At 41.8% G+C, this 25,682-nt stretch overlaps 1 protein-coding gene across 1 annotated transcript; it reads left to right on the top strand.

The window, feature by feature from the left end:
- Nucleotides 1–4,397: 4,397 nt before the first annotated feature.
- Nucleotides 4,398–23,267, top strand: cuedc1b (CUE domain containing 1b). The gene is made up of 10 exons (XM_079166002.1): nt 4,398–4,872; nt 5,847–5,974; nt 7,578–7,704; nt 9,041–9,305; nt 13,049–13,114; nt 14,917–14,997; nt 15,107–15,200; nt 15,689–15,747; nt 17,390–17,459; nt 19,477–23,267. Coding segments are annotated over exons 1-10 (1,203 nt in total). The 5' UTR covers nt 4,398–4,560; the 3' UTR covers nt 19,478–23,267.
- Nucleotides 23,268–25,682: the final 2,415 nt, after the last annotated feature.

The raw sequence follows: 25,682 nt of genomic DNA, 5'->3' as shown, positions 1-25,682 counted from the left end.
CCAAAATTCACATTTGGTATGTTTTAGAATTGCAGATTTGAAAAATGGTTAACTGCACAACATGAATATAGGAGCATACCACAATTACATGTATGTATGTACATCTGTGTTCCTATTCTGGATTCATCCATAATGGTGAAAATTGAATATGTGCAAAACAAAGTCCTTATCACATCAAATGATCAGATGAGTGTTCAAAATGTCATTCAGTATGGTTAAATAAACCCAAACTCAACATTCAACATGCAGGATGAACTTCCCTACAGTGAGTACATGCTTATCATGTTGCATATATTTACTGGAATCCATTCATAATTATTACAAGTGTGTATGCACACATTGATCTTTGAAAGGCGTTGATTATTTTAATTTATTAAAAATAGAAAAGTATTATCCAATCCATTATTTTGAAGCTTTGAGTGTGTTGTGGCTGACTTGAAACATCCGGTTGAATTTAATGGCATATCTATTGGTGTGTTGTTGAGGAACGCTATCTTTCTGGTTCCCATTAGAATGCTCTAACCCGCCGCCCCGCTGTTCGGCTGAGCTTCTGCGGGTATTATCGGTTCTGCAGGACCCTGTGCGCCTCGGTGAGTACCGCTAACACTGCTCCGTGTTTGACGATGCACCGCTTTAACTAACGTTAATGGCTTATGTGTGGATATTCTATGCCAGTGTCGTTTTCAATAGCAGGCATTTGTTCCACTCCAAGCGGAGCATTCGTGCCTCGTATTCGATGACATATTCAGACAGAGCTCATATGCTGCGATCGAGAGTCACTGGCCGAGGCCTTGTAACGTTAACGGTCGATGACAAGCCTCTGTCCGCAGGACCGTAAGAGCCTGCTTGTGTTTAGTTAGCTGGAAGAGCTACCGTATCGCCGCTAACCATTGGCTAACTAAAGCTCGCTGCTAACATTAGCTATTGTAGCATTCAGTCAACGTTGTAGTATTGTATGAATTCCGTTCGGAACATCACCGTTATTCACGGTATTTAGACCACTACTAAGTTGGCTAATAGCTGAACAGTACCGTTAGCCAGTTAGCAGCGACCTGTTCCCGATACGAGCACATGCACAAGAAGCAAGTTGAAAAAACAATGGTATTTTAATGTGGCCCTGCATGTTGACACACACAAGTACATTATGTTTGAGCTTTGACGACCCCCTATGATCTACTTATTAATTCAGCATACATCCGATGCACGAGGCACTTAAGTATTTAAGTAAAATCAACTTCTTATTTCGTCAGCTGTTCTTCTCAAAATACCCTCCACCTAAAATACACCGCGCTGGGCAGTGTAGCAGAGATTACATTAATCTCTTGTGCAAACCACCGTGGAGTCTCCATTACTGTATCGTGGGTACTTCTGATGATCTGTTACAGTACCACTGGATTACACTTCATGGCACACTGTTGGGGGAACTGCTCTTAAAATCCGTAACACTGTTTGAACTCCACGGGGTCACCTTTTGGTAACGGACATCATGTTATGCTAGATGACTGTAACACACGCATTTTAGGTTGCAATGCATAAACAAGTCATATAAAGGTGCAACAGCTGAAACCTCTGTATCCTTAATGTGATCATCAAGCTGCCTCTTGTGTGCATGGCATGTAATCGGATCACAGATCAGCGTCTGTAGGTGACCATGGCCACAGTGTATGTGGGGTCACAGTTGTGAAGTCAGTGGTTCTGTTGTTTGTTGAGGGACCAGGGCCTATTGGGTTTAGAGCCAGACACAATACTGGGTTTTTGAGGCTGATACTAATATTGGTGTTTGAGAGTTAAGGGGACTCTTACACTTAGTGGCATTTTCATACTTTAGAGCCCCAAAAATCCCATAATATTAAATGATTCACTGTTAATGAGTGAACATATTCATTTTATATGATTTTTTTTCCCATACGTTTTCATACAGTACATAAATGTTAAGAACGTGATGCGTCTTAGTTTGGGAGTTCTCCCTGCTGTAGCTGCCTTCATGTCAGATATTCAGAGCTGACCGATCAGTGCAGCCCGTAGAAGCGTGAGCGCACCTCACTCAGCTGTCATACGTAGGGGTGGGAATCTCTAGGCACCTCACGGTTTGATTCGGAAACATAGCATATTTGTAATGATTGGTATTTAATAGAATAGAACAGATCAATCTTTTATTAATACAGCATTAGTAACAAACAGAAGAGATGTGTCAACTGGAGGCTTACATTCTCCAACATATTTCCCAGCGTTGCAAAGAGAACCAACAAAAACATGATTCTGAATCACTTGAAATAAAAAGTAGCCCTTATTAGTAAATAAATAATATAGACTCCTCTTCAAACAAGTCCTCCTATTATGGTTACAGTGACGCAATATTCTGAAGCAATGGATGTCCACATATCAGTGGCGTGCCGTTTATTTTATACCTGGGCCTTCAGGGCTGTGCTACAGTTGACCCACCTCCTAATAACCTCAATATGACGCCAGCATGAAGGGATGCTGCGTCGTTAACGGGCAATGCATATAGTCACAGTAGTGTTCCCAAGGTAAAGGCAGGTGCTTTGGAAAGTGCTGCTCCTGCACTATGGCCACCATGTGCCTGTTGACTGTACCCTAAATGTGTGCTCTTCAAGTGGTCTTTTACAGTCGGTCTGATTCTGCTTTGACTGAAATAGCTTAGTGTCCAGCTGTACGGGCTCTTGTCAAATGAAATAAAGGTTAGCTTTAAACTGAGGTCGTTTTCACCACTCAGGAAATCAATTTGTCCCAGAACTTCTCAACAAGAAGCCATTGTAATTTCTATTCAAATCAGTCATATTCATTTTGTCAGTACTTGCAATCAGTTGAGAAGAGATCAGTAGCCTATGCTCACATACAACTTAAACAAATGCATTTGACATGTTAAAATGTAAGTATTAATAATAATATATTTCAACTATTGTTAAAGCCTTTATTTCAAGCCGATGTTGTAAGAGCATGGAACATCTGGCTGTCCCACAGCAGGATGGGATCCTTTGTGTTATTTCTATCATGTGCAGGAGCTGAGTGCTGACTCGGCATGTGTCTGTCTAAATCCAGCTGATGCAATCTGTGTGTGTGACATGTAGTGCTGTACCTGTGTCATATATCCAGACAAACAAATTCACAAAGGGCCCTTTAAAGTGCTCTGGCTCCTCGTGTGCTGCGGTGTCCTCGGGTTGAATGTGGATGTTGACGTTTCCTTCATTCCCGTTGCTTAGAATGGCCGTTGGTGATCAAAAAGAAGGTGGACAAATAAAAGACCATTAGAGCTTTTCCATTAACAGTTTTGGCGTGCAGATAGACCATCTCCGGACTCTGGCCAAAGTGCGCCTGACCCACCTCCAAGCGTGATGCGGTGACGTCTTGCCGACCGCAGCCACAACTGCAATCTGTTGCACCGGTCACATGAAGCAATACAACAATAGTTCAGATTAAGTAAGAAGACAATAAACTAGTTTGGCAATATCAAAATCCTAACTGTGTGTAACATGTGAAAAGTATATTTAACATGACGTGTTTGCAGCTGTGGTTCAGCTGGAACATGACTCAGCAACAATTGGTGGCCATCAGGAGTTACAGTTCTGCAGTGGGAACATGTGCTTGATCAAATGCAGAAGTTGTAACAAGACTTCTGGCTAGAGCCTACCGACCAGTGCCTTCAGAGTGACCTAGATGTAACTACACCCTCACTGTATGCCTGGGCCTTATCTCATGTTCATCTGTTTGCACACAATTATGTATTGGGACTATTTTTCAATTCCTGCATCATACAGTGTCTCTTGTTCTTTGTGCGCACACACACAGCTTCACTGTGGCAGGAAGGCATGGCTGTTAGGATGGGCATCTTGTTAACATCAAAGCAAGCCTCTTGGTGAATAGGAGGCTGAGAGAGGGGCTCTGTTTACAGGCTGTTGATGGGCCCTGGCACTGCCATGTGGCACTGGGCAGCCGCCAGCTACAATGAACCCCAGTGAAGCAGGGGGAGGGAGGGAGAGGCAGCCATTGCAAATGGATTAAAGAAAGCTATAGCCAGCTTCTCCCTCCAGACCTCTAACATATTTGAATCTATTTCTCAGTTGTCTGGGTCCCAGTCATGAAGACATGATGTAGTTTCATTATAAGATTAATAACTAGAAGTATATAAAGTTTGGTCTGCTAACTCGTACTAACACACTGCCTTTCTTCTCTCTGTAGGTGCTAATGACTATGATGTAGCTATGCGTGTGTCCTGGCAGAGTTTGACTCTAATCTCTACCTGGTGACAGACCCTCGGACCTTTCCATTTCTGTCACCACCGGACTATTCCAGCCCTTGCACACCCTATAATAAAGTCAGCCATGCTGGATGCAGCTGATTAACGAGTAGCGTTGGAGGGGGAGGGGTGGGGGGAGAACTCAAGTTTTTCTAAACTCCCTTTAAAAGACTGCCATGTTTGTGTTAGAATGAGAAATTGAGCAGAGGAGAAGTGGACAGCAAGTGAGACTGAAGGGGCCAGAGTGCGTGTGTTGGTGACGGAGAAGAAGAGCCATCCTTTCAGTAGGTTGGCGGGACCTGAGGATGACGAGCCTGTTCAAGCGCAGCAGCAGCAATGGAGGCTCCGGAAGCAGTGGAAGTGGTGGTGGGGGCGCCAGTGGCCAGGGGCAGCTCAACAACAGCAGGCCCAACCGGCAGGTCCGACGCCTGGAGTTCAACCAGGCCATGGAGGACTTCAAGACCATGTTCCCCTCCATGGACTATGAGGTGATAGAGTGCGTGCTGCGCTCCAACAACGGAGCGGTGGACGCCACTATCGACCAGCTGCTCCAGATGAGCATCGACGGACAGGGCTCAGACGACAGCTCAGACTCTGATGACAGCATTCCACCAGAGGTCAGTGGAAAGGTCCACTCAGTCGAACGTATTTCAATGATTACCAGTCGTGTCTGTGACAGATACACATGTTGAGATGATGGGGGAAAGATTGAAAATACACCTGACCACTTTTGGGCATTCATTGAATGTTTTTTAACGATGCAAAACTTAACGTCACTTCATGGACATGAAATTCGGATACAGTAGAAACCGCTTATAGTGATGCTGTCTGTTCAGGTCAAAATGATCACTGAGTGGATGTTTTTCATCAGCAAAATGTTATCAAGTTCTGCTCACTTTGGTTAGTCTTTGCCGATTTGTGGCCGCTCTGTGTCCCTGCAGTGGGACACTGCATGCAGATGAACGGTGAGTGGCGTAGAGGGAGGAGGGACACATTGGTCTGCGTGTAACCGTGATAGGTCGTTTACGCTGAATCCTTTTATGTTTTATTTCAGAATTCTTTGTTGGCTCACAGCATACGATCACAGACCCCAACAACCGTTGGTGTAAATAACCTTTTTGACAGCAAATGTAAACCACAAATTGAACAATTAGTCCTTTTGATTGGCGTTCATCCCATGTACAGGAGAAGTGGCTGTATGCAGTGAGCTAACAAAAGACCTTTGCTATTTTCTGCAGATTAAGACAGGCTGGTTCTATTTTGGGAGTTCCTAGCGTTCTCCTGTTACACGTCACATGCGCGATGTTATACATTACCTTGACTTATAAATACATGTGTTGACTCTATTCAGTCACAAGGCATTGACCCAGGGCTTCATGACATGAGGCTGAGCCAAGCACTAATTGATTTTGAATTTGAAGATTGAATTTGATCCCAGCGATGCATTGCCGAATGGCCTTTGTGTGTGTCCCCCATCACAATGACTCAGGACATGTATGTAGCTATAGAGAGGCTAACATCATGTTCATCAACTGAGAGGAAGACTGGTTAATGAAACAAGGCTTGTGCTGCGCTGTCTGTTCCTCTCTAGATCCTGGAGCGAACACTGGAACCTGACAGTTCAGATGAGGAACCACCTCCAGTCTACTCCCCACCAACGTATGATATGCACATTTATGACAGGAAATACCCAGAAGCCCCACCAACGCCCCCGCCAAGGTAAGGAAGAGGGACTGAACGTTCACATATAAGAAGCTGAGACGTTTTTTTGTTCTCTTTGGGTTTTTGTATCACAAATTAAGTGTACCTCTGATTTTATTAAATGGATGGAGAGTTTGTATTTGGGAGAGTTTGTGTTTAATAGTGTTGCTTCTGGTTTAGGACATTGCCAATACTCACATTACAATGCTCAGTGCGCAATTCATTACAGTATTCTCAGACGCCAGAGAGTGTCCAAACAAAGTGTACTGTGAAGAAGCAAGAAGACAACGAGTGTAATTAAAAAAACAAACCAACAAAAAAACGCCATAATCCAACCGCCGCAATGCCTAGGAGGAACTGTAATAAACTGTAATCTCATATTCATGGACTACTTTATTGCCTTTGTACAAGCCCTGTAAAGAAAGAAGTCAAGTATTTAATGCATTATAATGAAACGAAAGTTGAATATTATGTAATCAATTTTGATTTGGCTGCAAAATATAAATACTCAAATGTATACTCTCTGGCGTGCGAGTATAAACAGCTGTATAACAGCTGCATTGTGTATGTTTTGTAGGTGTACTGTTTACCATGTTCATAGTCTTAGTTTAGCATGGTGTTATTTTGCTAACACAAAGTAGTAGCTAACACACATTTCTGCAAATATTTGGTGGTGAACCTTTGACTTGAACAGGTAGGTGTTAATCCTGCTAGGCTCTTGGACCACCGTTCTAAGAGGTTTCGGCCCTTACCCCGGTACATCACCTGGTGGCGGGGCAGTGACCCGGGATGTCTCTCCGACACCCCCTGCAACTAAACTACTTAAGGAGTTGCTAGCTCCCCATGTCTTGTCCCACCTTCTTAGCCAGAGCCAGAGCTTGCCTTCTCTGCCTCTGGATACCTAAATGGTGGCCTGTGGGTGCTGGTCTCCCCTATCCTGAGGAAGCGACTCCTCTGTTGACTCCCGTTGGAACCTCGTGGCCTGCCTTATATCACAAGTAGATGTTGCGATTAGACTTCATCCTCCAGAGACTTTGGACATCAGTGCCAAATGTCATGGCAACGCATCCAATCGCTGTTGGGATATTTCACTCACAATGGGAAAGGTCCTTTGTGTAGGATTCATCCTCTGGAGACCACACAATGCTTCATGGCAGTCCATCCTGTAGCTGTTCAGATACTTCAGTCCAGATCAAAGTAATAGCTCGACTGGCTGGCATTGCCATCCGTACAGCCATACAGCTTGTGTGGCTAAAATAGAGGGTAGACAACACATGACAATGCATTTTATGCTCACTTGTTAACATTAGAACACAATCAAAATGCACTAATGGTTAGATCATTCTTAAAATGTAATCAAACACTTTTATTTGTAAGACATTGTTCCTGTGAGTGTCTCATCAGGCATTTCCTCTTTTATAAGGTCCTTTTTTCTGTTTATGAAATATGGCAACTGAATAGATGTTTATCTTGTCAGATCATCACCTGCCATTTTGTGAGTGGGCAATTTAAAGCACAAAATAATGAATAGTATTTTGAGATGGGTAGAGGTAAGTTGGTATGTACTTAATGTAGTTGGTAGAATTACTTATGTGTCCTATTACTCCATGGGCTCTCATAGATTTGAAGCCCAGCCCCCACCAGGTCACCAGCAGGTCAGAAGTTACCGCAACTGGAACCCTCCTTTACTTGGAAATCTCCCCGATGATTTTCTGCGGATCCTGCCACAGCAGTTGGAAAGCATAAAGGTAACAAATGTCCTCATATACAGTAGATGTTAAATGGGTGCATTTAGTTTAGTTCTTCTTCAAAATGTACTTGCATTTTCATTTTGTCATAAAATATACATATGCATTATGAAATGTAGTACAGAAGGCAGTGTTGGTTGTAAAAACAAAGTGCTTCGTAAACAGAAAACACGAACAATACTGACCAACACTCTTAACTGCCAGGCTTCAGCAGCTACATTAACTCAAGCACAGTAGCTTATTCAAGTGACTGCCAGCCAATGGTACCTACTGTACCTACTGTACAGCCAGGGATATCCCTATCAATCACTGATGACTTTTAGTTTGTGTTGGCTCATTTACTGCCATGAGGTCACTGATCTGGCTGTCTGATCACCTGGGCAGCATCCTGCAGCGATGTCTTTAAATTGACTTATTAAATGATCTGTTTTGCTGTAGGAGGTCAAAGCACTGTTTTTGTTTCCACAAAGTTAAGCTAATGACTTTTATTCTTTTCATTTGTTTTGTTTTCCAACCATTCGTTTCCATTAATTTCCATACATTACAGAGATCAGTTGGAAACATGCTGGAGTTGAGTAGTCCATTAGTGAACATCAAGTTCAAATGCATATTTGTCTGTGTTACATTATGGTGATGCTTGCGAGAGCAGGTTGGTTTGAGAGGTCTAAAGTGCATTACCTGCACTGCATTAAACAATAATGTACCGTTAGACATGAGTGATTACACAACTCAAACCCGTTTTTAAGCATTTTCCAACCACAATAATATGGAAAAAAATGGTTGGAAGTATGGATGTGAAGCCGGCAGTTGATTAGCTTGACCTAGCATACAGACTGCAGATAGAAGGACAAGTGAAGCCTGAGTTTAAATATGCTGAAAACTGAATGAACAAATTAAATGAGTTTGATCTTGTTTGTTAAATCCATGCACAGTCAGCTGTGTTTAAATGAGAATCGGTGGTTTTAGGGGAGCTACGTACTGGAACTAGTTAATCCACCCGCCCAACACTTCAGAGTATTCTGCTACAGCGAGGGTTTCCAGACAGGAAACAGTTGTGAGCTCAGCGATTAGTATACGTCTAGTATACGTCTAGTATACATGTTACTTGGTCAGGTGATGAGGTGCTTTTCCACTTCCTCCAGTCTGGATGCTACTCTAGGCTAACTCTACGTGCTGACATCAGCTCTGTATTTAACACACTGACATGATGCCTTGATGTCTTCTCATCTTAACTCTCAGAAAGAAAGGAAAATTTTCCAAAATGTTTACCAATGCCTGTACAGTACTAATAGCAGGAGTTATTATTAACCAATACTCTCTCCTGTCTTCACCTCAGCAAAGCTCTCAGAGCAGTCTATCCCAGCCTTCATCGTCATCGTCTTCCTCAGTTTCTTCAATAAGCCAATGGACGGCCCAGTCTGCTTCTCAGTCTGGAGCCGCGGGGACCTCTGGAAGTCCAGGTCTGACAACAGGAGCTACAGAGCAAGACAAGAAGCTGAAGCAGTACCTGGAAGACGAGCGCATCGCCCTGTTCCTGCAGAACGAGGAGTTCATGAGAGAGCTGCAGCGCAACCGCGAGTTCCTCGTCGCCTTGGAGAGAGGTATGACTGTGTCTGTTCGAGAAATTCTGCTCACAATGTCAGCATGAAGTCAGTGGCAATAGCTGTACTGTAGGATATTTAGTCACTGGTAATAATGTATATTGGAGGTTGTGAGATATTGAACACATATTATTGAGATATTGTCCTTTTTAAGGGTTTCATCATCAAAGGTTCCCTGTGGAGTTTTAGACCTCTAGTGGTGCTGTGGAACTGTTTAGTTTGTCTCCTGCATGCGCACGAGGACACTTGGGTGAAGCAGTACACACTCCTACCAGTAGTTTCACACTATTCTGCTGATCCATAGGTGTTGGTAACAGACCAAGATATGCTGCAATGTGCCAGCAAAGGCAGGAAGAAGAAGACTGCCAGCTGTAAAACTTTTAACAATGCTGGATTTCAAATATAAAACACGACTTGGCAAGTGTTTTGTGAGGGAGGAAATACATTCCACCCATTTGTTGGAGCTCAATGATGCACACGATGGGTTTTAGTGAGCAACACTGACTGTTACCATGTAAAACTCCACAGGGCACCTTTTTAAAAGACTTTATTTGTGCCGTTATCCCCATAATTTGCCTTGATGCTCAAGTCCTATGCCTGTCTCTTTGGAATTATTTTGTCCAAGTATTGAAACTTAAATGTATGATTACAAACCACACTGCAAAAATACCAAAGCTGGTCCAGTGCACGCAGACGCACGCAGAATACACGTGACGTTGATTGATGCGTGGAATGCAGATTCAAAAGCGCACTTTCCGCCCAGAAACTTTTAGTCGTAGGCCGTTAGAAACATGCTGTGGTGAGCACAACGAGCTGATTGGCATGCAAGTCAGTCACACTATGGCGAGTGCAAATGAAACGGCGGCGCTGAAAGGTCAGCTAGCAAAGGACCAGCAGCAACGGAGAGAGTTGTGTATATAACAGCGTGTCGGCGTGCTCGTTGCTGTAGAGGATGCAAATGGATAAAGTTTAAATATAGTGCTGTACTATTTGAAACAATTCTAATGGTGAATTACATTTTGTATTATTTGATTTATTTTGTATGGATTAGTGAACCATGACTCCTAACAGCGATATGAACTAACCCGTGACGTGTACTGTTGCATTCATGCTGAAGAATTTCAAATCTAAAATGTGGAATCCCAGTCCGGGTGTGAAAGCATTCCTCTAGGTTTCTAACTTTTGTTTTGTGAATTTGGTTATATGATCTATGAGCAGAGTGGAGGTTGGCTTTTCTATTGGTCAAATAAACTGCCATTCGTAAGGTGTGGCCAAGCCAGCATTAATAACCTATGAAGTTTCAGATTAAATCATTACCAGTGAATGGAGTTGCGATCAGTTGACTGATACTGACTCATGAGGGAACAAAGGCCCTGAGACGAACAGCTCTATTGACCCCTGGCTCTACACTGTGTGCACAATTATTAGGCAAGTTGTATTTTTGAGAATTGATTTTATTATTGAACAACTACAGTGCTCCCGGTCAATCCAAAATGTTAATAAACCTGAAACCTGAATATTTAAGAAAGTAAAAGTGAGGTTTTTGCTTTCTTAGGAGAATATCTGTGTGCAGAATTATTATGCAACTAAATGAAAAACGGAAAATGTTCCCATCTCACTTGTTTATTTTCATCTGTTAAAGTGAGAATAATAAACAAACATCTCAAAATTTACAAAAACATTTCTGACATTTCAAAAAAAAAGTCAGTGACCAATATAGCCCCCCTTCTTTTCAATACCAGTAATAAGCCTTCATTCATGGATTCTGTCACTTTCTTGATCTGTTGACGATCAACCACAGCCTCCCAGACACTGTTCAGAGAGGTGGACGGTTTCTCCCGTTTAAGAAGGGCCCACAACTTCTCAATAGGGTTTAGGTCAGGTGACGAAGGGGGCCATGTCATTATTCTTTCATCTTAAGACCTTTACTGGTACTTGGATGCATGCGATGGAGCATTGTCCTGCATAAAAATCATGGTCTTCTTGAACGATGCAGACCTTTTCCTGTATCACTGCTTGAAGAAAGTGTCTTCTAAAAACCATCTGGTCCGTCAAGAGTCTCTCTCATCTCATCAGTCCATAAAACCTTTCTTGATATTTCTTTGCCCAGTCTTGACGCTTCAACTTACTGTATGTGTCTTGTTCAGTGGTGGTCGTGTTTCAGCCTTCCTTACCGTGTCCATGTCTCTGAGCACTGAACACCTTGTACTTCTGGGCACTCCAGTTAGGTTGCAGTTCTGGAATATGACGGCACTGGAGGATAATGGCTTCCTGGTAGCTTCATGTTTGATTCTTCTCAAATCTTTGACAGTTAATTTCCGTCTTTTTTTCTCAACATGTTTCTTGTGATCCTGTTGACTATTTGCAACAAAACGTTCGGTTCTGTGATCAAGCCCCAATATCTTAGCAATTTCAAGAGTGCTGCATCCCTCTGAAAGACTTTTTACCATTTTTGACTTTTCAGAGTCAGTTAAATCTCTTTTTTGGCCCATTTTGCCTGAGAAAAAGAAGCTGCCTAATAATTATGCACACCTTGATATAGGGAGTTGGAAAATATCCATAAAAATGATGATATGGTCAAAATACTCACTTGCCTAATTGTGCACACAGTGTTGTACAGCTTGTTGCGCTAATGCACTGTGAATTATTAATTTGATCATTAAAGATCATATACTTGAACATCAGTTCAAATGAAAAGTGGCCTAGTAGTCACGGTCACCAAACTTCCAGCGATGGAAGCTTGGTGATGGAGATCGATGGAGAGTGAACTGAGTGCTCCAGTGGGAATAGAGGTAGGTAGCCTAGCTTAGCTTAAAAAGACTAGGTCTAAACTAGTATATGGCTGGACCGTGTATGGTCCGTGTGCTAAATTGTAGCCAAATTGTTCCAGGGAAAGTCAGCGTTGTTGTCCATAATGTGAATCCCTAGAAATATTGATGTTCATCTGCACTTTTCTGGAGTTGTCCATGTGGTATTAGTTCTTCAAATGTTTTCAAGTAGCATATCACATGACGTGTTTAAGCTAAGTCAAATAATTGAGGACTGTCCGTGCCCAAGCACCAATGGGGAAACTCAAGACATTGACCATAAATGGTGTAACTCAGTCACTCACTCAGTCAGGCTTCCCCTCTAGCTCTGTTCAGCATCCAGCCTACTGTACAGACATGACTCTCTCATTGATTTTAGCATGTTTCCTGAAATGTCTTATATTAGTTTAAACTGTGACTCTCTATTTAAAAAAAAAGAAAAACAATTGTCTTGCTTTTCCCATATAGGCTCTTGTCACGTTTAGTTGAATAATTTTGGGTTTCTGGTGTTTATTTTCTCATTGCTTTTCTTTACTTGGACAAAATGAATTCCATAGGTCTCCATTTGTCACAGTCTCACATCCCTCAGCTTATGATCAAGGCCCTCGCTTCCATTGGTTTAGTAGGTATATTAAGAGGCCAAGTTGGGCCTAAACCACGCTCAAGGTTTTATAGGGTTTTTTTCTACATTCTGAGACAAAAATAAGACTTTGACTTTATTCTCAGAATGTCCACTAGAGAGAAATGTTACTACTCCCTTTTTAGCGCTTCTGAGATTCCGACTTTGCTGAGACAAGCTAGATAAGACAAGGTTGATACTAGTCGAGATGAATTGACATGGAGGTTTAGAAGTCTGGGCATTATACCATTATACCAGAACTCATCACATCTTGATTCCTCACATCAGTGGTCATAACATCTGCTCTCTGTTTTTAGATCGCTTGAAGTATGAATCAAAGAAATCAAAGTCCACTCATTCATCTAGTATGGAGAATTCCACAGGTAGATATCACTCATCAAGCTTCCTCTGCCAAGCTATTTGCAACTGTGTCTTTGCACACTGAATTTGACTGAATACTGGTCTGTGTGCATTCACTGTGATATTTGTTGGTTGTGTCAAGGTTGTGTGCCCCAGACATCCTACTATAAATACTGTTTGTGTGCATACAGTGCCTCCGGAAAGTATTCACAGTGCTTCACATTTTGCTATGTTACAGCCTTATTCCAAAATGGATTAAATTAATTTTTTCCTCAAAATTCTACACACAATACCCCATAATGACAAGGTGAAAGAAGTTTGTTTAAAATGTTTGCATATCTATTAAAAATAAAGAACGAAAATATAATACGTACATAAGTATTCACAGCCTTCGCTCAATACTTTGTTGAAGCACCTTTGGCAGAAATTACAGCTTCCAAGTCTTTGAGTATGATGCTACAAGCTTGGCACAACTATTTTTGGGCAGTTTCTCCCATTTTTCTTTGCAGGACCTCTCAGACTCTATCAGGTTGGATGGGGAGCGTCTGTGCACAGCCATTTTCTGATCTCTTCAGAGATGTTCAATTGGGTTAAAGTGTGGGCTCTGGCTGGGCCACTCGGGACAGTCACAGAGTTGTCCCAAAGCCACTCCTTTGTTATCTTGGCTGTTTGCTTCGGGTCGTTGTCCTGTTGGAAGATGAACCTTCGCCCCAGTCCGAGGTCCAGAGCGCTGTGGAGCAGGTTTTCATCAAGGATGTCTCTGTACATTGCTGCATTCATCTTTCCCCCGATCCTGACTAGTCCCCCAGTTCGTGCCACTGAAAAGCATCTCCACAGCATGACGCTGCCACGACCATGCTTCACTGTAGGGATGGTATTGGCCAGGTGATGAGCAGTGCCTGGTTTCCTCCAGACATGACGCTTGGCATTCAGGCCAAAGAGTTCAGTCTTTGTTTCATCAGACCAGAGAATTTAGTTTCTCATGGTCTGAGAGTCCTTCAGGTGCCTTTTGGCAAACTCCAGGCGGGCTGTCATGTGCCTTTTACTGAGGAGTGGCTTCCGTCTGGCCACTCTACCATACAGGCCTGATTGGTGGAGTGCTGCAGAGATGGTTGTCCTTCTGGAAGGTTCTCCTCTCTTCACAGAGCAACGCTGGAGCTCTGTCAGAGTGACCATCGGGTTCTTGGTCACCCCCTGAATAAGGCCCTTCTCCCCCGATCGGTCAGTTTGGCCGGGCGGCCAACTCTAGGAAGAGTCCTAGTGGTTCCAAACTTCTTCCATTTACAGATGATGGAGGCCACTGTGCTGCTCGATGCTGCAGACATTTTTCTGTACCCTTCCCCAGATCTGTCCCTCGATACAATCCTGTCTTAGAGGTCGACAGACAATTCCTTGGACTTCATGGCTTGGTTTGTGCTCTGACTCTCACTGTCAACTGTGGGACCTGATATAGACAGGTGTGTGCCTTTCCAAATCATGTCCAATCAATTGAATTTACCACAGGCTGACTCCAATCAAGTTGTAGGAACATCTCAAGGATGATCAGTGGAAACAGGATGCACCTGAGCTCAACTTTGAGTGTCATGGCAAAGGCTGTGAATACTTATGTACATGTGATTTTTTTTATTTTTATTAGATTTCCAAGAATTAAAAAAAACAACCCTTTTTCACATTATCATTATGGGGTATTGTGTAAAACTGAATTTAATCAATTTTAGAATAAGGCTGTAACATAGCAAAATGTGGAAAAAGTGAAGCGTTGTGAATACTTTTCCGGATGCACTGTAAGTGTACAGTGGGGTAGTGTTGCTGTGTCTGTGTGCAGGAGAACGGTACCCTGCAGCTTCAATGGAGGCTGTCTCAGATGACGCCCTGTTCAGAGACAAGCTCAAACACATGGGCAAATGTAAGTGTCCTGATTTACAAGACCACTGATATTTCACAAATTGCAATTACATTGGCATTACCCTTTTTAAGGTCATTGTCCATGACCTGGAATGTTTTCTCTCCTTCAGCAACAAGAAAGAAGCTGTTTGAAATTGCCAGAACATTCTCAGAAAAGACAAAGCGGAGAAAGTCGAAAAGGAAGATGCTCCTGAAGCACCATTCGTATCCTTTGCTTTACCTTGGTCACATTATCTGGCTATTTATATTTTGTTCTCAGATAGTAAAGTAGCCAATGTTTATTTACCCCGAACATATGCACCATCGAAGTGGGCATACTTTACCTGAGCAAATAAAAGCATTTTGCTTCAATAACACCAAGTGATTCAGCAGTGACTCAACTCAACACATTCTTGTCCTCCATGAGTGCAACAAGCAGATACATAACCTGCCGATGTTTTGTCTTAGTGCTGTTGTTTCTTTAATGCTGATCTATATGGAAGAAAGCAAAATCATTGCCATTAGCCTCTTAAAGTCTTACATCATCTACATAAAGCATTGTCATACGCCATCAACACCATAATTAAGGTTTCTGCTTCACACATACATCATCAGCCAACGATCAGCCTCCCTAACTGATTTCTGTGAGTGCATGAATTGTGTGACTGATACATGACCAGGGTTTTGGTGTTCTTAACCAATTTCCTTTCCAGATTGGGCACAACCAACTCTACGGCCAATCTCCTCGACGATGTAGAGGGAAACCCCTGTGGTAAGAAATGCATGTCGCCCACACGATGTTAAACATTTTACTGTTGTTACAGTGCTTCCTAACTGATCTAGCTTCAGGGTGCGGATGGTCCCTCAGACGTCAGGTCACTGTCCACACAAAGAGCGACCTGAGAGCCTTTCACTGCTTTTCCATCCATCCATTCTTATTGGGAGGAGACCGAGCTGACCACTGAGCTGTGGTTCAATTTGAATTCACAAGATGAGAACTGTAATAAATTCTAGAGAAAATTTGCCACCTTTTTTATCTGGATGTCCAATCAGTGTAAAGGGAATACTGCTGTTAAAAAGCACCTTATGTGTTTAAAGTGTTTGCAAACCAAATGTTATTGCACTTTTGTTCATATAGCAGTACTTTTAAAATAAAAATGCGCAATACACTACTTTTGAATTCATTATTGAATTTTGCGCATAACAATGCGATTAATCGCAAAAAAATCATGCGATTAAAAATGTTAATCGTTGCCCAGCACTAGTAATGTGTATATATAGTTTTTTCCAATTTAATTCAACACTAACCGTGACGTAGTTGGAACTACAGGCTGCTATTTCAGCTTGGATTTCTAGTCCGGGCTTCAGGGTGTGTTCTAAATGTTGCTCAAAAATAGAACTTTTCTTCGATTGTATTGCAAAATGGCTACATTTCTGCAGCGAAAACATAACTAGAAACATGTTAAGAAAAACTCACTTTTTCAGTCCATACACATAAATGTGGGTCTCTGCTGTGACCTCAAACCCACAATCTGAAAGGAGACAGCTCGGTCTGTTTTCTGGGCTCCCTGTTTTATGTTTTCCTCCCCTTCAAGATCGGCATTTTGGTTGTTTTTTGCTACAAGAAGTGACTGGAGAGGATGGAACCTAGTACAACGACATTTTAAAGCGACCAGAACGATTACAATTAACATTGAGGTGAAAACAAATGGTCCAAAGGGTTAAAGTTGTAAAACCAGATCGGACAACGGCGTGGTAGAGACCTGTCAATCTAAAGGTAGCCCCGCCCTAAAGCATCCCCTGCTTTATGGTCTGTTTGACCATCATTTACTAAATGAACATCATGCTGTATTGAAGAAGACTTGAAACTAGAGATTGAGACCATAAACTCATGTTCACAATGTTTACTGAGGTAATAAATCAAGAGAGAAGTAGTCATTTTCTCATAGACTTCTATACAACCAGAGGAGTCGCCCCCTGGTGGACATTAGAGAGAATGCAGCTCTTTAGCATTGGTTCCAATTTGGCCCACACATAAAAACATTGTCCTAAAGCATTACTAGTGGTCACAAACTCCACAGGGAACATCTGACCACACGCCTGATCACAGCTGGGTGTGCTGTGTCCACACCTGCTGGGTTCACATCAGAATTAATGTGAAAGCATGTTTTTTTTTATTTTTATTAAAACAGTCCTGATTGTAGCGTTTAGCTGGCGTCTTATGAGATTTGAGCTGATAAAGGTTGTGCCTGATGTAGGAGATACCTTGGTGTCATACCTAAGGAAGAGCATTCCCACAGTGTCGAATGACAATTACCACAAAACACAATTAATAAAAGAAAATGAAGATGATCAAATGTGACTAAGTCAGGGCACATATAGCTATGTTCATGTGTTTTTGTGTCTGTGTCCAGAGGAAGATGGTCATCCCAGAAGAGCAAACACTCAGGAAGAAAACGAGCAACGCAACGAGCCAATATTATGGTAAGGTGCTCCTCAGCCATTCCACGTGGGCTAAAAATGAGTCCTGCTATTAAGACTATGTTGTAACTAGTGTATATGTACCAACACACACTGCTCAAAGGGAAACGTGTGCTTAACTCCATCAAACTATTGTCAAACATATGTAAGCAATGGAGACAAAATATGATTAACAAGAGTCTCATCGTTTGGGCCAGAGGTTAGTGGGGAGAATACATAAAAGAGGGGAGAGAGGTGTTTGTAAACTAAGAATAATGTTAATATCATTTACTAAATGGTGAGCAGATTCCCCTGAGATCTGTCAGTAGGCCACAGTCTGATTGAATAGTTTTAATAAAATCTAATTTTGTCTGAGCTGTAAAACTACAGGGATTATAGTACTTTCTCTTTATTCTATGTATTGGAACGTGTAATATGTGGTCAATGATTGATGTCACTCAGAAAGGCATTGATGTTACTCTAATGCTTCTAGTTGTGATTCTTAAGCGTGTATGAGTTTGATGAATATTTCTTATACAAAAAAACATGGATTGAAATAGTTTTGGGTGTCAGAGACTGAGATGAAAGCAAACTTCTTAACAGCAATAATTGTCTTCATCAAAGAAATACGGCCATCTTTACTTCTAGAACGTTGTGGTTGATGGTTAAGGAGAGAGTGTTACATAATGACCACAGACCTAGTATTTGAGTGTATGGCTCGTTTCCACTGCAGATAGTTAGCCCTCAGTGTAGACGGGATTGTCAGCTGATCACCGTAGCAACACCGTGTCAGACTGCTGTGACATCATCTTCAACGGGACACTCGCTGGATCCTTTCATCTGCAACCACACAGAGGAGCGTCTGCACCGCCTTTGTACTCTGTAGTGTACGTGGTGTACAGTGTATTGTACGCCGTCATGTAGTGTACTTCATGTATGTGTATACAGTAGTGGACGTCGTAGTTTTACAGGCTGCCAGTTCATCACATTTCGGTTGAGTGAATACAGTGGTAGCTATTTAAAGACGGTGGGTTTGTGCTGGATGTCCGGTATCGTGCTCGTGATGATTCTCCCTGACCAGTCAGTGGCCTGCTGTGTTTTAGCTCCACCTTCTTGTATCTGCTTCGCTCTCTTGGAACCTCCACCGAGGTGGTACCAGGTTGAGTAGAGCTGTGCCGTATCATGCAGGGGAAATGCAGCATTAGAGGAATGTGTCACATCGTTACATTTCAAATGAATAAATCCTACGTCCACTTGATGTGTGTGCAGCAAGCGTTTAATCTTATAACCAGCCATGTGGATGACTATCATGGAGGAAGAACGAGCCTTGAAAACAACAACAAGATAATAGATATAATCTCTGCCAATTGGAAATAAAGAAATGGTGAGGCAATAACTTATCTATTATCCCATATCCTCAAAACAAACACTATCGGTCATGTTGTCCATAGTGGTACTATCGAAGTAACGGGACCCTAGAACAGCTGGCCAAGTACGGCCATGCTGCCCATTCCTTAAGAGACAGAAAAGGTCTTCACATCTTGAGTGCATGCACAAATGGATCTAGTTACATTTTATCAAGAGATAAATTAGATAAATTGTTGTCTTATTGTTGCCACTTTGATGCCATTGGTGATCCAGTAAGAGTCATCATGGCTGGCTCCATTTAGTCTGGTGTGTGTGGCATCTTGCAAGAAAATCTAAGACGTGGACAGATAGGAATGAGGTGAACGGTTGTTAAGTTAGGGAACAAAGGGCTGCGGCCATCTTGTCTGAAGGTTACACACACCTCAATTCAAATAAATTACATTTTCAATATTGATCAATCTGTGTCTGAATCTAATGTGTATACTGACCACCATCATCTTCTATGTTTCTGCTTTCTTCCTCTCAACTGAGCTCAAAACAGAGATGTCCTACTTGATCACTGTGCCTTCTGTAGTCCAGCACTTTCAAGAGCTTTAAAATAAGGCACAGACAACGTCTTCATAGTTTTATTTTGGGATGTAAATCCCTAACCACACACACTCCTGCCTTTCAGATCCTCTGATGCTGCACCATATCAGGGTTACCATGGCGAAGGCAGCATGACTCACGGGTGGTGGCCTTGCAGCTCTTCCTGTCTCCCCCTGCTCACCCCACCCTAATCAAACCAGCCAATGTAAGGCTCAGCAATGAGACCCCTCCTCCCCAGGGAGAGGAGCTGGACTGTTCCCAGCACTGGCCTAACTGTCAATAAATGCATTCTCTCTGTATTATAACACTTTGTTAATATATCATTTTAAATGTAAAGGAAAATGCATAAGTCCTTTCCAGTATTAACTACTTCCCTTAAGTGAGAGGAACACTAGAGTAGTGATGATCTTGCCATATGAACCTTTGTTACTTTTCCAGACTGTATTCTGATTGGTGCCCCTCAGGCTTGGCATTTCAGATCCTTTCTATACAATAAACCATGTAGAGCTTTTTTTACCATCTTTTCTTATCAGATTGTAATATTCTGCTGTTTTTGAAAGTCAGGGGTTATGTAACTGAAATTCTTATGTCTGAATATTGTGGTCATTAATGTTGTGGCTGCCCAAATGTCAACACTTGGCCAATGTAACCAGTTGATCTGAAGAACTGTCGGTAGAGAGCATGTTTAGAGCAGTTTACCAGTTTTTAGTTTTTGGTGGCAAGGTGGAAACGATGTCATTCAATCTGTTGTAGCACCCTTTAACAGCACAGTGGTCCGAATAGCAATCCAGGATGACGGAACATGGGTGTTACCTGAATGATAACATCATTTATCAAACGTAATGCTACAGATGTGATGCGACATAACAGCATATTGTTGTCACCTTCAGACTTTGATGAAATAAATCCTTCAGTTGTTTTCCCACGCAGCAATAACATGACTTTGGTGAGAATGAGTCTGAGCATTATACCTTCCTCAGTTTGTAATATTGTGGTGGCTGCAGTTTGTAATGGGAGCAAACCAGTGGTGTCCTAGCGATAGGAAGAACGGACACCACTACTGCTAACAGTGGCAAGGTTCAAAGTGAATTGGGCACTCCAATTCCAGATGTCAATATCTACCTCCTCCTACCCATAAACCCTTGCATGTTTGAGGTCATGTCCTGTTAGCTTGGATTATGTTATCAGTCCTGCCACATCCAGAGCAAAGAGACAGACCTACTCTGAATACCTCGCCTACAGGAGGGGAAACAATTAGCAACCAAGGGCTGAAGTGCCTGTAGCCAGCTGCAGAGTTCAGCATCTCAAAGGGTTCATTTAGCACCCTATGTCTTCCAGGGGTGCAGTTGAAAACTCCAACGATAACGGGACACGTTAGCAAGCTGTTGTTGGCTAAGGCACTTGTCAACATAATACTGAATAGCTTTCTAATTGATCCATATTCTACTATAAGACAAGTTGCATACTGTCATCATGTTTTAGCTTAATATACAGAAATATAGTTCAAACTGATCCCACAGTATTTCTCATTCTTCCAGCTGATGCCTCTTTCAGTTTGACAGCTTCTAAAAACTTAGTTCTGTGTTGTTTGATGTGTTGGTAGGGCATTGAACCACACGCCAGCTTTTAGCCATTTATCTGTTTTCTAGCGAAAGCGACGAGGAGGAACCTTCACACGGTACCAAGTCAATGGAGAGTAGTGAATTGTTTTCCCTTCCAGTGTGGGCGGGACTCTGGCTCAGACCTGCGTTGTTGGGGAATGGCATTGATCTCCTCACCTGTTGAACCACACTAGAAGTCTGCCCATAGAGCTCCATTCACTGCTTCACTAAAACTTTGATAATATTCTGCCAGGTTCCCAGAACTCTTGCATTAAACCTGGGAGATGTTTGCAAGATGTTATGGAAATAGGAAATATCACCTACTTTGCCATACCTCAGATCGTCCTTGTAGCAAATCATGTCTTTGTTGATGTCATCTCCTTGAGTGAAGGGAGAAACATTTTCTAGATCCCACAGTTAATGCTGTAAACAATGGCGTCATGTTTGGACATGGAAGTGAAGACTGAATGAAGTTGGACAAAATGCAAACACAAAAATGACCCTTTTCTACTGCTCCTCCATTTGTATGTGTAGATGTGAAACTAGCATGGGTTCAATAAGTAGTAAGAGTGAGATGTTGCCTGTGTGAACAGAAGGTGTTAGGAGAGGTTAGATCATCAACTCTTTTCTTTCTCCCTTTGTGTATAACATGTTTTTTATCACTTCAGAAAATCTCCACAAATGAATTTTTCTGGATTGTTTTCTCAATTGTGTGTGTTATCTATCACGTATCTATCCCTTTGATTAAACTACTTCAATGTGCTATTTGCTTATTAAGTGATGAACAAAGTTTGGATGACTGACTGATTGAGGAATGACTGAGGAATTTGTTGAATGCATGTTTTCCACATGTATTATAAGTCATACATGACATCACTTTTAAAGCAGCTCTGATAAAGCCGCTGTGCTCTACTGCCCAGCAACACACACACACACACACACACACACTCAGTGAGAGCCTAGCAGGTGAACGCAGAGGAGCATCTAGCAGCTACAAAGTTTTGTCTCACAGTTGTGCTGCTACCAGGTGGCTGAAAAAAGAAATGAATGCAGCGTTAATGAATGGGCTGCAACAAAAAACTAGCTGGGTTCAAGGGTCATCAGGTTCAGGTGTTCTAAGTGTTTCCTTAAAGACTGCAGAACGTTCGTCTCCCCCCGTGGCACTGACAGTAATTACACAAGCAGTTTAGATGTATGCTTGCAGGAGAGATGTGAGCTCGCCGCACCGTTGAATGAATCTTTTTTAAACATTACCCAGCCTCAGTTCTGATAAACTGAAAAATACAGAGAGCTGCCCCGGCGGTGACGGTGTTAATCAGCATTGTGTTCACTCGTTTGGAAGACGCTTGATTAGAACAAAAGTCCTGCACTCCAGCTTTAAGGGAGAAATCCCTAAATGACCCCGTCATCAGAAGGTGCTGCTTCTCTTTTCTCATTCAGAATATTTACTGATGTTGACTTTGAAGTCCAGTTTGAGCAGCTTGTTTGAATGTTGAACTTTAACAGAGAATTCAGTTGACCCTCGTGTCAAAAGTGGAATGAATTCATATTATACAAATCTATAAATGATTTAGCTTTAATGGCTTTTGGGGAATTTCATATGCATAATGAACCTTGAAAACAGACACTGCACCTGTGTAGTAGGCTCAATTAAAAAAAAACCTGCTTTAAATTGATTTAATGGTTTAAATTGGAAGACAAAAGACACAATGTCATACTCAGACAGAAGCCAGTCAACACAAGTCACAGGAAGCATGACCAGATGGTGGGCTTTTGTTTTTAGTCCATGACCTTTCACCCAGCCACATAAACAATCCAGATCCACAATATTGCCAAATACTCACAGACATTGTTGACATTGATGTTCGGGGGGATTTCTTCTTCTCCACAGTAGCACACTGAGCAGCTGGATCATCAAACTCTGCTAACAGAAACACTAACGTCATGAATGTGCATGAGCCGTTTAGCAACTTGTTCATTGTTAACAGTGATATGTCTTCAGAATGTAGGCCATATCCTCACAGCAGGAACCACACCCAGGGCTAGACTCTCCAAACCTCTTCTACGGAGCTCACCTCTTCCTGTTGCTGTTAGTCTTTGAAATGCCCAACAGGAAGAAAACATTAGCCCTCGTTAGATCTGAAACTCTGACTTTCTGATGAAAGTGAACATTAGACATGTTTGCTTCTCCAACAATTCGTAGTGATTGTTGTGTTTTCATTTGTACGTTTTCTTGTACGCAAGGACATTTCTTAGTCCTTGATGTAAATATGTTGTACCTTGTCTGATTGGTTTGTGAGTTATATTTGGAAATACAATAACTTGATCATTAAAGTTTTTTCTATAAAGTCAAACTTTTTGAACTTGATGACTGATGACTCTACCCTCAACCTGTACCGGTTTATCCTCAAATATAGGAATCTTAGAAAGAGCTGTGAAACCTGATATATATTTAGATGCTTTACTCCCATCGACCTTCACCAATTGACTTCAACAATGTCTACGGCTGAACCTTCTACCTGTCTCTTAGACCCCATCTAGACTAGGCTGCTTTAATAGGTTTTACCGTTAGTTAGCACCTCTTTACTAGATATGATCAATCTGTCTTTACTAAGAGGCCATGTACCGCAGTCCTTCAAAGTAGCTGTAATTAAACCTCTTCTTAAGAAGCCCGTCTTGATCCAGAGGTGTTGGCTAACTATAGACCTCTCTAACCTTCCCTTCCTCTCTAAGATCCTTGAGAAAGCAGTCGCAAATTGTGTGATTTTCTGCGTAACAAAAGTTTATTTGAGGTTTCAGAGTGCATCATAGCACAGAGACAGCGCTGGTGAATTACTAATGACCTTCTCATTGCATCAGACAAAGGACTTGTCTTGTTAGACCTTAGTGCTGCGTTCAACATCATTCTCCTGAGTGATGATATATTAATATTCTCACTTTTTTTCATTGTTTGTGCAGGCATTGTAAAGCGTCAATATTGTATAACCTTTTAAATGTAATCTTACATTCTGTTTTTAGGTTTATTTTATAACATCTGCCTCTTGGGACTACAGATGAAAAACAGCCTTTTGGCTAACTGGCGCATTTCCAGAAATGTTTTTATTAATGTGCCATGTCCCTTATCAAATAAACCAATAAATAAATTTATAATCCTGTAGACTAGAACATTTAATTGGCATCAAAGGAACCGCACTAAACTGGTTTAAGTCCTGTGGTTCTTTGTTCTTCTATACTCGGCCACGTTACGGGGCTCCGTTTCTTGACTCACACTTTAAACAGTCCAAATGAGTCCTTTGCCGTTATTTTATTTATTTATTTTCATTTTCAACAAACTTAACAGCAACATATAATCTGTCTAAAGTGAGTGACATTACATTACAGTCATTTAGCTGACGCTTTTATCCAAAGCGACTTATAATTCAGATGCTATCATACCGTAGGCACAGCTACGGGAGCAATGCTCAAGGACACATCGACATGCAACCAGTGGCGCCAGAGACGGGGTTTTGAACCGCCAACCCTCTGCTTGAAAGACGGCCCTGCTCTCCACTCAGCCACAGTCGCCCTAAAGTGAGCTGAACGTGAGGTCAAAGACTGTGCCGATGCCCCGTTCTACACAAGGAAAAACAACCCGAGACTCAGTCCCACCCCTTCCTTTCATCCCAGCTGATCCTCATCTGATTAATAACAAAAGTTCCCAAAGAAAAAGGATTATTCAGAATACGAATGTAACCTCCATTCATAAATCAAAGGAATGTATTTAGATCATACAAATATATTAGCAAATTTTGAAATTATGATTTGTAATCGAAACTAAAAATATATGGCTCTAACAAGTCCTATTTATCAGATCGATTTCAGTTTGTACAGGTTAGTCATGGAGTTCCACAAGGTTCTGTGCTTGGACCAACCTTATTCACCTTATATATGCTTCCTTCAGGCAATATTATCAGAAAACACTCCAAAACCTTCATTGTTATGCAGATGATACTCAATAATATCTATCGATCAAACCAGATGAAACCAACCAGCTCATTAAACTGCAAGCATGTCTTCAGGACATAAAAACCTGGATGACCTGCAACTTTCTGATGTTGAACTCAGACAAACCTGAAGTTATTCTATTAGGCCCAGAACACCTCCGACATCAGCTATCTGATGATATAGTTTCTCTAGATGGCATTGGTCTGGCATCCAGCAGCACCGTAAAGAATCTCGGAGTTATGTTTGATCAGGATTTGTCTTTTAACCTCTTAAACCCTAAGCCTATTTTGAGACCTCTGCTCGAAAATGTCATACCCATACTCAAGAGGGTGTAAATCTCTAACTACAAGGTCTATTTGAATAATTTAAATGGCATAATAACACAAATAAATGTGAGCTTTGTTAATATGTGTACATATCATTGTATATGTTACTGGTAAATGCTGAAACGAATGTTACACACAGCTCAAATTTAAAATCTTCAGGTTCGCCTTTTCTTTTTTTTTGCCCAAAAAAGCACTTTTATTGATTTTAAATGATGCACAGGCAGGCCTAAACTCTCCCAAATCATATCACAACATGTCAGCAGTCCTTTTAAAAAAATATTGGCTTTGATAGAGTGAAGTATGCCTGAGAAATCAAGGCCGGTGTACAGGTCAGCTGAGGTCAGCCAACGTCAATTCTGATTTTGGAAGCAGCAGATATA

Source organism: Pholis gunnellus, assembly GCF_910591455.1.
Source record: "Pholis gunnellus genome assembly, chromosome: 9".
In the NCBI taxonomy this organism is placed as follows: domain Eukaryota; kingdom Metazoa; phylum Chordata; class Actinopteri; order Perciformes; family Pholidae; genus Pholis; species Pholis gunnellus.
The sequence above is the reverse complement of the archived record's forward strand: the minus strand, read 5'-3'. Positions and strand labels throughout refer to the sequence as shown.